General features: G+C 52.1%; 1 protein-coding gene across 5 annotated transcripts in view; it reads right to left on the bottom strand.

Annotated features, from left to right (window-relative positions):
- The window catches only part of LOC112108409 (protein FAM49A-like), a 38,881-nt gene that overhangs the window by 13,830 nt on the left and 8,238 nt on the right, over positions 1 to 16,813 (bottom strand). For 2 of the 5 annotated variants that reach the window (XM_024202529.2, XM_024202526.3), the window contains exons 2-4: positions 2,556 to 2,640; positions 573 to 813; positions 292 to 372 (exon numbers count right to left, since the gene is read on the bottom strand). In XM_024202529.2, the coding sequence (XP_024058297.1) occupies positions 292 to 361 (70 nt within the window). In that variant the 5' untranslated portion in view covers positions 362 to 372; positions 573 to 813; positions 2,556 to 2,640. The remainder of the gene's footprint in view (positions 1 to 291; positions 373 to 572; positions 814 to 2,555; positions 2,641 to 16,813) is intronic. The other 3 variants (XM_024202528.3, XM_024202527.3, XM_024202525.3) reach the window with 3 other exon arrangements.

Consider the following 16,813-nt stretch of genomic DNA (forward strand, 5'->3'; position numbering starts at 1 on the left):
CCCCCCCCCCCCCCCCCCCGATCATGGTGGTCGCCCACGATGCCCACCCGTAAGGCCGGCCCTATGTCCACCTGTCCAGCCTAACCTATGGGAGCTGCCGGTGCCAGCCCATCCCGAGCTAGGGACCTGTTCCCCACTGTTCATTTGGCTGTGGCTGCCCTCACACAGAGAGGTGTCTAGGGCCGTCCGTCAAGCCCATTGCAGTGTGTGAATGTATTGTCCTCTTTAGAGAGCAGCGGCTCTTCCTCCTAGCAGGCACAGAAATCCCCCGGCCCTGAGCGCGGGACTTACTTTCAAAATCCAGGAAAAAATGAGGACAGTTTTCTAAATCTTTGCCCAATACCTTTATCAGGTTGCCCATGGCCAGCAGACCTGAGCGAGAGAAACAGAACAGAATGGAACAGCACAAGCGCCGAGAGCTACCGCATGCCACCGCCCGGAGCACGGCACTCCTCCGCCCGCCTGGCCCGGAGCCAGCCACCCTCCTGCACCTCTCGGCCTGCACACGCCCCTGGCCAAAGGCTCCCTCGCAGTCATCTCCTCTTACCACTGTCCAGCCTGGGCCGACTTACCTGCTTGCGCCAGATACAGCTGGTATCGGCTCTGCAAATACAGGGGAGTCTCCCTCTGCCTCCCCACCTGGCTACGGACTTCGGGGTGCAAGAGCAGGTGAGCGGCGGTGAAACCTGGGCATGCTCCAGTCCGCAGCACAGCCGTCTGCTCCGCCTGCGTCCCTCTCCCTCTGGGTATCTGCGTGAGGACGCGGAAGCGCGACTGCTCTCCCCACCACTTCTGTTTTTTCTATTTTTGAGGCTGGAGGGGAAGCGGAGAGCTCGTTCCGTGCCTCGAATTTCCTGTGTGAGCCTCTCGCGTCTTCCCCTCCACCCGAGCTGTGCTGCCTCTCTGGACTTCCTCCTAGCCCAGCAGAACGGCAGAGGCCCCGTGGCTTCCCTGACATGTGCTGCTGCTCTTTCCTGGCACCCCTTCAGCTGCTGTGAGAACCTGTTCCCCTGACTGGCGGGGCTCAGGAGCGCTTCTAGGGCCCACCTCGCATCTGTCTGCCACTGCGGGCACTGGGATGAGAAAACACCTGTCCCCCTAACACCACGACCTTTACACTTCCTTAAACGGAGCTGCAGGCAAACCCGTCCCTGTGAAGCTGCATGGGACAGTTCCACAAACGGATGGGAACAGGGCTCCCTGAGCACCAGTTGCATGCGCCCCTTGGGTTTACAGACTGCTATGGGAGAGCTCTGTGCTAAGGGCTGGCACTCTTCAGCTGTCCAGCTCCGGGCCGTTCACAATCATCATGAAGTCCCCCTTAAGCAGCGGGGGAACCTGAGCGGTGAAGTGACTTGCCTAACATTACACGGTGGGTCAGTGGCAGAGCAGGAATGGAAGCCGCATTTCCTGACTCCCCGTCCGGTGCCCCTACCCATTGGGCAGTCTTGCTCCTGGTCTGTCCCACCGTGAGACTCCACCACCTTCATGAACGACCATGATGCTTCCACCCAGTCTGACCTGCCATCAAGGGGCACCAGAGCTCGGTACTGGGGTCCCGGTTGTCAGTCCAGCACTGGTTTGCTTTGCAGACCAAGAAACACGGCGTAAGAATCCTTGTGCTGGAGTGGAACCCTGTGACCTGAACCTCCATCTGCTGCTCTCCTAATGTGCTGTCCAGTTGCTGCAGCCCCTGTCAGGGACCCCTCATCCTCTCTCAATTGCAATTTTAAGAGACACTCGCCCCCTCACAGCCAGGGGTCTCTCAATCTTCTCCTCCAGTCTATTGCTATCACTGATTGTCCCCCAGAGGATGGTTAGGGCAGGGGCAGTATCAACTCCAAGGATCAAGGAGCCCGACGCCAGGATACCAAGGCCCTAGTATCCAGGGCTTCCTTGGTAACAGCCATTGAGCAGAGGCCTAGGACAGCCTGGGTTGCTATATTCTGTGCCTGTAAAAACGACTCCATCGGGGAGGCACCAGGACCCCGGCTAGCAGAGCTCCTCTGCCGTTAACTATCTGGCTGATGCTGGCAGGAGTCAGGGCTGGAAGCCGTGCTCCTGCGTAACGTCCTTCAGTGACTCCTGCTATAGCTACGCTAGCTGTCTTATTCCCCTTCTCACCCGTTCACTACAGTGCCTCCTGTTGAAACTGGAGTGGTTTTGTGCTATTCCCATGCCCATCCAATGCCTGCTGGGGGAATTAGACTTAAACTGGTGCTCTCAGGAGCGCCGCCAGCTTTTCTGCCGCCCTAGGCGGCGGAAGGTCCCGCCCCGAAATGCCGCCCCCCACAGAGGCGGCGGAAGGTCCCGCTGCCAAAATACCGCCGCGGTCACCGCCCCCCAAATTGTAGCGCCCTAGGCAACCGCCTAGGTCGCCTAATGGGTTGTGTCGGCCCTGGGTGCTCTTACATCCTGCTGAGAGAGGCTGGGCTTAGACTATCTGTGAGCTCCCACTAGTAAACATCACGACCTCCTCTCTAAGGTCATAGCCTCCTCCATTGCTGGCCTCCCAGTTGGGTTTGCTCTGAACAGCAAGAGATGGTTGTCTTTACCTTGATTTCTGTTGCTTCAGTGACCTCTATGGCAGGAACCGGGGCTGTGTAATGCTCATAAATCACTTCATCAGCTGGCAGAAATCTGCAGTGAGAAGGAGAGGGACAGAACATCACTGGAGGCTTCCAAATTTTGACCATCTTCATGAGCTAAGCAGTTCCCTATAAACCTGCTGACAGTGGGGGCCAGGTGTCCTTGTTGGAACCCAGGGAGTGACTGCCTGAGCCCAGGCCTTGCCCATTCATCCAGGGAGAGCTACCAAGGAGCTCAGCGAAGGCCGACACAAAGGTCTCAGGACAACTGTCTGGAGTGGGTCACATGGAGAAAGCTATTAGGGTAACGGCAGTTAAAATTCTGCTTCTCTGCAGGCCACATCATGGGGGTTTGCGCAGGCAGTGGCCTCACTGGACACTTCATTCATTTGTACTCTGGCTCCTCCAGTTCAGATCACCTTCTTGGATGTGTCTCCAAACACGATGTTCCTGTCTGAGAACGTGAATCAAAGAGGTGACCCCGTGGCTAAGAGGTTAACGCCTCTGGGTTGGGACAAGTGTTTGCTCAGGAATTGAACCCAGGATCTGTAGCTGACCGCAGCTCATCAGCCGTGACTCTGTCTCTTGCACAGGCTTAGATACCAGCTTCATCCTCATCACGTTGGGACCAACCCCATCACACCCTCCATTAACTCCTACCTTGGGCCCTGTGCCTTCCTAGTCCTCAAGGCAACATGGCCAATCTTTGTGACGGGGAGGGAATTCTGAGTGTGAGATCAAGTGGCAGTACAAAATCTGCATCTCTGCCTGGTTTCCATCTTGGTGCTGAGCTCTCCACATCACTATGGCAACAGCTAAAATCTCTCCTTAAGACATCCTCCCCCAGCCCCATATCGAGCGCATAAAGGGCCTGTTGCTCCTCTGCCTGTCGAGAGCAACAAGGGGTAAATGCCCAAGCGATTGGCACTTTAAGATGACAACAGGGAGTTTCTAATCATGCCGTGACGTGTCTACAATCCAAACTTTCCCTCGCTCACCCAGGGCTGCATGGGATTTGAACTCATTTCACGACGCAGTTTCCTATCATCAGCCATTTCGATTGCAAGATGCGCATGAAAAGGCATCAGTTACCGCTAGCCCAGGGAGCAGTCAAACTATAGTAATAGATTACTATCGCTGCCACTCGCAGAGATGAGTTATGGCTTCTGTGCTGAGGATGAACTGCCTTCTGCAGATGCTAAAAACTGTGTGTCAGTGAGAACGGCAGAGAGGCCCCCTTCAACATCTTGTAAAGTTGCAGGCTGAAGGTTTGCAGTGTTGTTGCATCCGTCACTAAATATACAATGCCTCTGAGTCGGACCCTTATCTAAAGGCTAGAATGGAGCAGTGATCAGGAGGGGTCTTTTCTCTTTGCATTTAAAGTTAAGTTGCTTCCAAAGAATCTGTCTAATCTCTCGAAAGTATTGTTAACAGGCCAACAGCAGTTCAGCACGGTATCTAGGCAATTAATAAATTATCATTAAGAATGGCTACATAGACAAACAGAAGTGGTCGGTAATGGACCAGTTGTCAGTAATGGACTATGCATGCCCTTTGACACTCCTAGATATGTTACCATTCCAGTCTACCAAATAAATACCAGGCATCCCATAAATACCACTGCAATACTACCATGCATTGACGAAGCAGCCCGAAGTTAGGAGAGGTGCAAAACTTTCTTTGGTTTTGGTTCACATGGGCTCTGAGTACAGTCGTGTGGTTTAGGTTTGAATCTGCCCAAAAACTCAATGTGAAATACAATCGGAGCCATCCCTTCGAACAGAAAACATGTGTCAGGTTGAGTTTTGAACAGAGCTGGTTCATGGCGATATGACCATACCAGCACTGCACCAACCAAGGGCTGGTGGCATGATGGTTGCTTAAAAAAACAACCTCCTCTTCTGAATATGACCCAACGCAGGGCTGTCTTCCTGAGCCAGCAGACACAGTGAGTCATTAGCTTGAAGAGGTGTGAACTGGCTCCATTAATCTCTTACCAATTTACGATTGATCATTTGGCCGAAACCTTTAGCCACACCTGGCTAGTGTTGGGATTGTGGGCAGGACATTTTTCTACTCTGATTCTTCTCACATGATTCCCTCCTGAAACCATAACTCAGCCCAGGATCATATGAACCGTAGCAAACTGAACAGAATTTTAGGTTTGAAACCTAACTATGAACATATTGCAGAGCTCGGCTCACTGAGTAAAGGATTTAAAATACCCTTTTACTTCTGTTTTCTCTTGTGTTTATTTTCAGCACCGTTTCAAGTTGTCAGGGAAGATTTCACACAATATGAACATAAGAATGGCCACCCTGGGTCAGACCAATGGTCCATCCAGCCCAGTATCCTGTCTTTGACAGTGGCCAATGCCAGGTGCTTCAGAGGGAATGAACAGAACAGGTAATCATCAAGTGAGCCATCCCCTGTCGCCCATTCCCAGCTTCTGGCAAACAGGCTAGGATACTTCAGAGCATGGTTTTTCATCCCTGCCCATCCTGGCTAATAGCCATTGATGGACCTATCCTCCATGAACTTATCTAGTTCTTTTTTGAACCCTGATATAGTCTTGGCCGTCACAACATCTTCTGGCAAGGAGTTCCACAGGTATGGGTATGGATTTCACTATGTTTGCCCCTTAAAAACAAGAATGCGTCCTGCTCTTTTCCTAAAGGAAACTTCCCAGTCCTGGGAAGCCACTTTGCCATAGGGCTACCGATTCTTCATTCTTGCACAGCTCAGAGGGGAGCGAAGTCTTGGAGATCCTTTAGAAATTTTGGGTGGCCCACAGGAAAAAGTACAAACAGTTGGAGAAAGAAGAGCTAAACTAGAGATTCCTGCCATCCCACCATCCAGAGAAAACAGCTGGGTAGTGATGCTTATACACCGCTGATTTTCAGCAACACTCTGTCTAATTTGAGGTGGAACTACTCTCTGCACGATGTCAGTGAGATGCTAAGGCATAACGAAACAGCTGTCAGAAACCCATCAGTTCTCTCCAGAGATCCGGTCTGCCACTAGCCGCAAACCATCGGGGAGTGTGACAAACGTGCTCTGTTTGAGTCCTTCAGTTTAAGGAATCGTGTGTCACCATGTGAATAGTGAGCCCGAAAGCCACGACCATCGACTTCAGCAGCATCCTTTCAAAATGGAACCATACTCCCCCTTCTGGGCATGCAGGGAAAAAGTCCTCTCCCATAATCAAGAAGCGAAAGGCAGACAGCAGGATTGTTGGACGTGTGGTGAAGGCGCTGGCCTCAGTTCCTAGCGCTGCCACAGCCTCCCTTTACCTATCAGTGTCTTAGTTCCCCAGCTGTAAAATGAAGGTTGTAGTATTTCCTTTCTCCCACCCTTTGTCTCCCTGGATTGTCAATTTTTGGGGGCAGGGCCTATCTCATATTATGTGTTTGTGCAGCACCTACCATGACGTGACCTCAAGCTCATATGCAGCCTCTGGTCGCTACTACAATGCAACTCACATTAATAATTTCTACTCTTTTCATTTTGGAAAAGTCCAAGACACACAACATTCACTGACTCCATTGTGAAGCGTGTGGCTTTCATGGCATTAACGGCAGCTGGAAGCCACGCCCGTCTTTCCTCCCACTTTTACTTTCTTTTTTCCCCCCTCTCTGTTCTCCCCTAGTTGTGCTTTTGCTAAGTTTTAACATTTCATTGTTAATATTAGGAGAGAAAATACAGCATGTATGGGGGTAGCGGCAGCTCCTTTCCTAAGGGAAAGGGATGGGGCTATCAGCCATCAGAATGTGATAAAACAATTTGGAAGAAAGCGAGATCTAGTTATTTCTTATAAAATCCATTTTAAAAAACAGTTCTGTGTTTGTACATCACCTAGCACAACAGCTACTGCCATACAAATGCGCAATGCTATTCAGGGCAACTTTTTTACTTAGAGCTGGTAAAAACAATGCCATTTATTTTTTGTGGGAATCATTTTTTTTTATTTGTTGTTTTTCTTTAATTCTGCGTCATTTTTTTTTTTTTTTACAAAACCCCCAAATTGTGAACGGAAAAATGTTTGCTCTTGAAAACTGTTTTCTTTTTATTTTGTTTTTTAAAATCAGTTTTCGGGGGAAATGTTCAATTTCTGAAACCCAACTTTTTTACTGAAAACCATTTTTTTTTTACTGAAAACTGAACATTTTTTATAAAAAAAAAAAAAAAAAAAAAGCATTCAGTTTCTGGTTTTTCTTTGAAAAAGTGGAAAACTGACCAAAATGAAAATTTCTGGAAAAATGGTTGAGTTGAAAAGCTATATTTTGTCCCACAAAATGTTTCAACAAAAATTGTCAACCTGCTCTAGTTCTAATACAACATTCTGATGTGGAATGTTGTAACTCCTGTGGACATCAATGGGACTTGTGCATTGTTAGCATCTCTCAGGACCACACCTTGCCGGTGCAAATCTCAAAATGCAGGCATCAGATAAGCGCCCAGTAACGTTAGGTGACCAGTACACACAGATTCAGACCAGTCGCTGTCCACATCTTTCACTGCATTTGATCCCATTGCTTCCTGACCTTCACTCCTCTTTTACAAAGGTCACTGCCTCCCCGAGGTACTCTGAGAGTTCAGTCCTACTCTGAGAAATGGCTCTGTGGGAGCAGCACTGTGGAGTCTGGGTTGGTCTCAGCAATTCTTTAGCAGCTTTCTTCAGCTTGCAGGTTCAAAAGACATTTCTTTTTTAGCTGCCAACCCTGCCAACTCCCCCTGGGATCTGAAAGCCAAGCTGGATTCTCTCAGTCTTGTGTATCATCATCAGTAATAATCATTCTGCCACTGGGACTAGCTTAATAATTCTCTTGATGCTGCATGAGCCAGAATCGCATCTAGCTCGCTCTCCTCTAGCTGCACCAGCTCTCCAGGCCGAACAGGAATAAAAAGCACTAAAAGCATAGTTTTGTCACTAGGGTCACCAGATCTGCCCGTGATGACACACAGCTGAGAAAGAAGGGACCATTTGTACACAATCAGCTTTTCTGTGACTACCTGTCGTTATAACGACACATTAAATACCAAAATAAAGGCAACCACAGCTCAGTCCAGAGCTCCTGAGCACAGAGTTTGGGTGTTAGGCCCAGATCCTCGAAGGTACGGAGATGCCTAGCTCTCATTGATTTCATTAAGTGCCTTTGAGGAGCTGGGCCCTGCGTCCTGCAATACTGCCTGCTCTCAGTTTCTAATTTGTCTGATGTTATCCATACGGGCAGTCGGGCCCTCCCTGCTGTGGGTGAGGCCAGCATTGCAGCCTGTGCCTCTGTGCTTTGCGCCTTGAAGGTTCACCTTATTTGCCTCTATTTTTATTTTTTTTCACCAGCAGTCGGTGGCTTTTGGAAGCCGGCCAGCCTTTCATGGAAGGAATCCGTTCTTTTTACTATCATCTCCTTCAGCTCTTCCAGCTGACATCTGAGCAGAAGCCTCCCGGGAAAGGAAGGAGCCCTGTGTTTGTGTAATAATACTGAGCCTTTACATAGCATTCAGAGCACCTCCCGGAAACATTCTAGCTAATCCTCACAACACCTCTGTGTGAGACAGGTGGCTGATCCCCATTTTACAGGCGGCCACACTGAGCTTTGCCTTCCAAGTGACTTGCCCAGGTCCGTCCAGTGAATAAGTTGCGGGGCTAGGATTAGCGCTCGGGACCACCTGCTTCCCATCATTGGTCCCCTCAGACCACGCTGCTTTCCCGCAAGCATTGGGTATGTGTCTACTAAAACGTCCTTCCAGGCAGGACCCTCGCCTTTCGGCCTGGCTAGTGCGTTGGAAAGCTTGGTGAGATGAAGCCAATGGAGGGACAACAGGGATGAATTTCGCCTATTGTTCTACTGGGTTGTGTTTGCGATTTTCCTTGCCTCACAAGAAGCTCCCTGTGTCGAAGTGGGGATTTTCCCTTGTTATGTGGTATGTAAGCCTATGTGAGTCTTACTGTTTTGCATGAATGCTGTGTGCGCCTCAGTTTCCCTGTGTATTGCACCAGTGTCTAGGTGGTGGGAATAAGGGGGTGTGACTTTTGCAGGGATGCTGTGGCTGCCCCAACGCAACCTGAGACCCAGGAGTGGGATGTGACCAGGTGACTCTTGGCCCGGGAAGCGAGACAAAGGCTGGAGGAGGAACAACAGGCAGGACAGGAGCCAGGCAGTATGAAGTGAGTCAGTCTCGGCTGGCTTGGGGCGCAGGGGGAGGGCCAGAGCCCTGGCTCTGGGCTCCCCTCCCCCCAAGATGGACTTGGCTGAAAGTCACTGATTTCTGTGCTAACAAGTTCTGTTCTACGCCGTGTTCCTGTCGACTAATAAACCTTCTGTGTTACCGGCTGGCTGAGAGTCACGTCTGACTGCAGAGTTGGGGTGCAGGGCCCTCTGGCTTTCCCAGGAGCCCCGCCTGGGCGGACTCGCTGTGGGAAGCGCACGCTCTGGAAGGGGATGCTGAATGCGCTGAGGTCAGACCCAGGAAGGTGGAAGCTGTGTAAGCTTCTTGCCCTGGTGACAATCTGCTCCGAGAGAGGACGCTTCCCCAGAGTGCTGGCTGGCTTTGTATGGAGCAGTTCCAGAGCATGGCCCGGTGACTCCGTGACACTCCCCTGGCTCTGGTACATCAGCCTTGAACCAAACTACGGCTATTTCCACCACCAGCTCCCTGGATACCCTGATTGCTTGTTTCCTGTGTTCTAACTCCCAGGACAGCCGGAATTCCCCAGCGGGCTGCCATAGGCTACTAGTCTTTAACAAAACGCCCTCTCCGGCATGCTCTAATTTGCCGCTGACCCAGGTGCAAAATGCCCTCCCTCCACCCAAAATTCAACCAATGGAGGGTGAGTTTTATTTTTATGGGGTTTTTCATTTCTTTACAAAATAACAATACAAAAAAAAAAATCATTCATCACTACATTGGGCCCAATTTGTCACTGGTGTAACTCCACTGATATTGATACAGCGATGCCAGGGGCGAATTTGGCCCAGTATCTATCTTAAGGTTCGGCTACACTGCATGGGCCTTTCTGTGGCGTGTTGGGTACTTGCACTACACGTAGGGTGACCCGATGTCCCGATTTTATAGGGACAGTCCCGATGTTGGGGTCTTTTTCTTAAATAGGCTCCTATTACCCCCCACCCCCTGTCCCGATTTTTCATATTTGCTGTCTGGTCACCCTACCTACACGCCCCCGAGCACAGGTATAGATAGCAATGTAGATGGTGAGGCATTGCATAGGTGAGGAGTTAGGACACACCTGAGCCCTATGGGTGTGTACCCTACACAGCCCTCTGCACACCCAAGCAGTGCCTGCCCGGTCTACGCTGCCATTTTAAACAGTGTCGTGTCCCACTGCCAGAGCCTTTCACTGACTGCGTGTAGCTACGCACCACAGCGTGAAAGCCGCCTGCTTTTCCCTGCGGGGTGTAGTGGGGTGCAGTGGAGTCGTAGCCTTAGGTTCTTATATGGTCCCTGATACCATATTATCTGAGCTCTTCCCAGCACCCCTGTGAGGTAGGGAAGTACCAGGAGCCCATGGGCCAGATGGGGAACCAAGGCTCCAAGAGGCTAAGTGACTAGCCAAGGGCACACCAGATGTTTGTGGCAGAGCAGGGACCCGAGCCCAGGTCCTAAGCTAGTGCCTGAACTGTCCTTCCCCTCTGTCTATCGTTTATTAGAAAACTGACTGTAACTGGACTGGGTGAGACTGTTTATTTCCAATGACATGGAACTAAATTCCCAGACACGTCTCCAAGTCATTGGTTTTCCGTGATTTATGCCTCTGTTTGCATAGGTGAGTTTTTCATCCCCAGCAGGTCCCACAAGTCGTCAGACCCAGAGGGGAGAATCTCTCGTCATCCAGAGATTTACAGCGGAAGCTCGAGCCGCAGCTCGTAAATGGGATGGTTATTCTTTGCTATTTCAAAGATGCGTGTTTCCAGTTAGCAGCGCTGCCACGTCGGACCCTGGAAAATGGCATTTGGTAATGAGGAAACCAACGAGGAATCTGACATCAGAGTTGGCTTCAGAATACAGCCTAAGCAACAACCAGGGTAAAGTCCCCCGATGATTATAATTACTATTCATTTATATTGCCTCCCCTTGTGCTAGGCGCTGTACAGACAGAACACAAAGACATTCCCTGCCCCAAAGAACTTACAGCCTACGTACAAGGCAAGAGACAACGGGTGGAGACAGGAAACCATGGCTTCTCCTAGGGGGTCTCCCCCAGCTGCTCCGTTGACTTTAATGGGAGCAGCACTGGGTCCTGTCTCAGGGGCAAGCCCTCTGCATAATCACCAACCTGCTAGTTGCTTGATGTAGACGGGGATGGATCAGTGATGTGCTGGTGGAGGCCTTGGTTAAAATTCCACCACTGGGTTTTGTGGGGGTGAAAGCCACCCCCACCCCCACCCCTTGCTCCCATCCCTGATCTTGGTACATCATCCCTGCAGGCCAGACTTGTCACTGGGGCCCACAGTCCCAATGGAACAGATTGCACCGAGCAGTAGGTAAGAAAAAAATCATCCCCGGGGCGGGGAGAGGAGGAACTCCCCTGCAAGCCGACACCTGGTTTGCTCAGCAAAAGACCCCAGGATGTGGCCCAAAGTTATGCCTGGTCCCCTGAGTCAAATTCTGCTCTCATTGGTGTGACTCGTGTGAGCCCATTGACTTCAGTGTGTTCCTTCAGATTGGTGTAGCTGAGGGCAGAACAAAGCCCTGTAGAGATGGTTCTTGTCTCTCCCTGCGGTAAGATACCAAACCCGATGCAGCCATCCCTCATCTCTGCATGTTCCCAAATGCTGTTGTAATGGGGGCAGAGTAACGCCCCAGGGCCAGATCCTCAGCTGGGGTAAATCGGTGTAGCTCCACGGTTGATAAGCCAGTTTACACTAGCTGAGGAGCTGGCCCCAGAGGGTACGTTATTCTGTAATAGATCCAAGGTGACACAGATGTTTCCCAATGCCAGAGCCTCCTGGGCACCATTCTGAAATACAAGGGTGTCCCCCATGCTACGTCTCAGGGCTTGTCTCGAATGCCAAGTGGTGAATAATCCCCTCTAGGACAGAGCTTTGCCCTCCGCCAGGCCGAAGGATGGCAGAACTACGGCGCATCCTGGCCCCTTCCCACTCTAAAGCACAAGAGAGCCCCGGCGAACGCCATCCCAGCCATTTGTCTGGCCCCTCTCCAGGCCAAGTTATCTTAGGCAGGCTGACTTCCCTTAGTCCTTCGCCTTCTGAGTGGCATTAGCGGGGGGGGGGGGGACTGAATGGGGGCAGCATTCCCAACTGCGGGCACTGGGCCGTAGGCAGGCCGGAGCAGCCGCCCTCCGCCATCTGGAAGAGCGATTCTGTGAAACAAACAGCTGTGAGTGTTCCCTTGGGCCTGGTCTACACTACGGGATTAATTTGGATTTAGCAGCGTTAATCCGAATTAACCCTTCACCCGTCCACACTACAGAGCCAGTTAATTCGAATTAAAGGGCCCTTTAAATCGATTTCTGTACTCCACCTCGACGAACGGAGTAGAGCCTAAATCGATTTTGTTAATTCGAATTAGGGTTAGTGTGGACGCACACCACCGAATTACTGTGTTTAAGTTAATGGGGTAGTGTGGCCGCACACCACCGAATTAATGTGGTTAAAAACCGAATTAAGGTGCTTAGTGTGGCCGCGCACAATCGAATTTATACAACCTGTTTCCCAAATTCGAATTATCTAAATTTGGATTAATCCTGTAGTGTAGACATACCCTTGGATGCGGTTAAATCGAATTGACTCTGATTCTGTTTCCTCGTGTGTGCGAATGGGACAAGGGCATCCGCTGTCCCAACAGCCGGATTGCCACTGCTCTCAAACCAGCATCACCTTCCTCCTGGGCACCTCAACCATTCTCATCCTCCTTGCTAACACCGCCGCGTCAGAGACAATAGCGCCACCCAGTTCCCGCCACCACGACCGCCAACACCTCGACTATCACCTCGGGTACCGCCCATACCATAACCACGGGCAGTTACCCGAACAAACTGCCCTTACCCAAGTGGAAAGGGACCTCTTCCACGTGTGAAGACAGCCCAATAGCCTGGACATAGACACACAACAGGAGAAATGAATGAATTCGATGGAGACGCAGAGCGGATGGGGAGTAAAAATCCAAGCCAGCATTTTCACAGCTGGGTCCCTCAAGTTAAACACCTCCACCTGTCTTTAGACACCTAGATAATTTGATTTTCAGAGGTGTTGAGCACCAATGGGAGCTGCCAACGTCCCGCACTGCTGAAAATCAGGCCATTGATTTAGGTACTTGAATATGGATTTAGGGGCCTCTCGTTTATTTATGGGGGTGCCCGCAGGATAGTAGGTGCTTTTCAAACACTAAAGGAGGACAGTCCCGGCTTCGAGGACAGACAAGTTAGACCATGGTTAGAGGAAGGGGAACAACAACAGGCAATTTATATACAGGTCAGTTTGATTCACCATAAGCAGCACAGCCGAAGTGGGTCTTTAAGAGGGATTTCAATGTGGCCAGGGCTGGAGCTCTGTGGATGAGTTCTATGCGAAGGGGGTCACGTAGATCCACGTTACGGCACCCCGGTTTGAGAAGGCTGGTGCTCTCTGTCCCTGTCTTTTCTTGCAAGGAGGAATACCTGAGGGGAGAGACTTTGGAGGGAGACTTTTAGCCATTACAGAGCATTTCATTTCTTTGCAACCCTCCATGGTGCTTGGCTCCAAATGGTCCCCACACCCTGCCGGAGAACCGGCCTGCACTGCAGCAGTTATGTCCTGTCTGATTCTGATCAGGTCACTTGCTGAGAACGGTGCTTAACGAACCACCCTCCACCCAGCCCGTGGTCTCGTCTCAGGAAAGTCTTTAGCCGGCCTTCTGTTCTTGCTTTCTGAATGGCAGACACCATGTAAACAAACCACAAGAGCAAGAAAACGTACGAGGTCTCGGTTTCGAAAGGGCTGCAAGGGAAGCTAGAGAAAGAGCCCCGCTCTCTCCTGACGTCCACAGGATGTAACCGGGTGGTTGGAAACACACGATGCGCTTTGCACTCCCCACCCACTAACCATTTCGAACTCTGGTGACTTCCAGTCGTGCCCGTGACACAGTATTCACACTTCAACTTTGAGACTGCAAACCAGTTACCAGGGTGAGGGGTGGGTGGAGGTCCTCCTCCACCGCTGCCAGTCTTGCCATCCTTTCTTCCTCTCTCTTTTCCATTCTCTCCCTTTCTTGCATCTCCTTGGGTTACAGTTCCAGGAGCACTAAAAGTGCGTGAGTGAGGAAGTTGCTTTAATTACTGTGCTCTGAATTGCCAGCCAAATAGCTGCATCCCTCTAGTTCCTACCGGACACCAGTATATCCCCAAATACCTGGGGAGCGTGTCCTCAGGGCTGGTTTACAGGTTTGTGAATCTCTCTGCAAAGCAACACATGCAGGAACCCCAGCTTTCATGGGTATGGATTCCCCCAGTTGTGCATGCTTATCACACCCCTCCAGCAGCCTCTCTGTCTAGGGTCATCCCCACAACCTGACGTGGGGCTCTGCATCTTCTGGTAACACCCCCACGCCTTCCAATACATGGATAGGGCAGCCCAGAGATAGGGCCAGTCTTTTCCAAACAGAGACTGATGGGACTCCAATCTCGGTGGTGGCTCAGTAGCCCCAGCATTGATGGGTGTCTGGATGGTTGGATCTGGGTGTGCATGACTTTGGTTTTTCTCCCGGTTCAGGCACTGACTTCCTATTATTTTACATTCTAATGTGAACTGGTCGTTTTTTCGGCTGATCGGCTCAGCCCTCTGTGGTTGATTCTCTCCACCCTGCGTCCGAGCCGTTTGATGGTAATCGCACGCCCTGGGAGCGCTCAGGGAATGTTTGCAGTGCTGTCATCCTAGGGAAGAGACTCGCTGCAGCAGATTTCTGGGCAGCCAACTGGACGATGAACATCCTGATCCCATTGTAGTTATTACCACGGATCCTAACCATCTTGCCTCCGGGACATTACCAGCCTCCTGCCTCAGAGATGTAGCAGGGGATAATGGGAAAGCAGATGATGAGTTGGTCACAGTGATCCAGCAGAAACGGCCACGCTGACCTCGAAACAACGCCAGCTGGTCCAGCTCTCACCACTGCTGGTCACCAAGGCTCGGAGCCTCAAAAGCATTTAGGTGCCCAGTTCTGCTGGGAGTTAGGCACCCAAATACCGGCGACAATCTGGATCCAAGAGCCCACCACCCGCTGTGCTTCTCTTGCTAGGCGGTCTCCTCATGCAGAGGGGCATATTCATGATCCTGGCTTTTCTTATGAAGGCCACTCTGTGGTATCGGCTGTCCCTACCTAACATAACATCTTTCACTCAGAGACCACATCCTCCCTTGACAGCTTCATTTCACAGCCACCATAAAGCTGCGGACCCCAGGCATTAAGCATATGAGCGCTGGGGACAGGTCTGTCTTGCAAGCAGGTTTGAAGCTGTGGGAACTCCCTTGGAGGAGGTGAGAGATGACCACAGATCTCCGCTCTCACAGTGAAGTGCAGTGCTGGCTGCTGTGACCCCAGAGGTGCGAAGTACCATTTCAAAGCTTTTCCAGTTGCTCCTGGAGCAGGGAGGAATCTAGACCGGGCGGAGGACGTTCATGCATACAAATGTTGATTGCACGGCACGCCCAGATGCTGTGGGGAGGAACATGGTATAAACAGGTAGACAGATGTCACCAAATGGCTGTTGCGCTACTCCTTGTCTGCTTGTTGGATCCGCCTGTTGTCTCCAACCTTCGATTGCCAACGCTTTGGGGTAAGGGCTGTATTTTTGTTATCTGCATGTACAGCGCCTAGCGCAATGAGGCCTTATCACTGTAGGTGCTACCACAATACGTGGTGATAACTTTCACTTCCTGCAGAACTGGGTTGGATTTGAACTAGCCACATAGGGGGAAAGTCTCCATGTCCCCCTCCGGTCCCCTGAGCCATCTAGTTCCTCCATTTAGGGTCTTTTTTTTGTCCATCCCTGCACAACAATTAAGTTCCATGAGTCTCAGGCCTCAGGTTGCCATGACAAACTAACCTGCCACCCCAGACGTGGTATTTTTCTGTCTGTGGCTCGCTACGGAGTTAAAATAACCTGAAAAAGAACAGCCGTCTCTTTGTCAAATTAGAAGCCAGGGCTGATATTCAGAAGCACTAAATTAACGGGAACCTTAAATCTCCAAGAGGCCCTGGGTTTTTTTTGTTTTTTGTTACCTCAATACCTCCACAGGCCCTGTAAACTATCTGCCACTCCTCATTAAACCGTAGTGCAGCAGCTGATGCAGCGCGGTCTGTCCCTGCCCAGGGCCGGGCCCTAAACCAGGGCCGGCTCCAGGCACCAGCAAACCAAGCAGGTGCTTGGGGCGGCACATTTTCAGGGGTGGCATTCCAGCCAGCCGTTTTTTGGGGGGTTTTCTTTTTTTTGCGCTTGGGGTGGCAAAAGCCTAGAGCTGGCCCTGGCAGCAGCAGCGCGTCCTGCACGGGGGGGGGCGCCCTGGGGCAGCTGTGGTTCGTGTTGGGGAGCAGCGCCTGCACCTGATGGCCGGGCGGGCTCTGAGCATGGGACACTCGGGCTGGGGGCCGCCCCACGGGGCGCATGGAGCTGCCTGCAGGTGCCGCAGGGCGGCTGCCCCCCCAGCGCCGCAGCCAGGGCTGAGCGAAGCGGCCCGAGCCACCCAGGGACTGCGGCAGGGCGGCCAGGAGCAGCAGCAGCAGTGGGGCCATAGTGGGGACCGGTGCCCAGGGTGCTGCCGTGCGGGGTCCGCGTCCCGCTCTCCAGGGCTCTGCTCCTTCTGGGGCTGCCCTGCCCCAGCTCCTCGGCCCTCTGCCGGCCAGTCCCCTGGCTCTGTCCTCTCGGGTCCCGGCCAGTCCTGGAGGTGGAAGCCCTGGCTGGAGGGACCCTGAGCTGAGGTGCGGCCCAGGAGCCCCGCTGCTTACCACGACCCTGCCAGCGCCGGACTGGCTGGAGGTGAGGGGGGAGCGGGCGGAGTCTGCAATGGTGGGGGGGAAGCCCAGCGCTAGGGCAGCAGGGGGTGCAGGTGGGGGAGAGAGCCCGGGTTGGGGTGGCAGGGGGTGTGGGTGGGGTGGGGGGGAGAGCCCAGGGTTGGGGCAGCAGGGGGTGCGGGTGGGGGAGGATGGGGTGGAGAGCCCAGCGCTGGGGCGGCAGGGGGTGTGGGTGGGGGGGAGAGCCCAGGGCTGGG

Source organism: Terrapene carolina, unplaced genomic scaffold (genome assembly GCF_002925995.2).
Source record: "Terrapene carolina triunguis isolate 2854851 unplaced genomic scaffold, T_m_triunguis-2.0 Scaffold236, whole genome shotgun sequence".
Taxonomy (NCBI): Eukaryota; Metazoa; Chordata; order Testudines; family Emydidae; genus Terrapene; species Terrapene triunguis.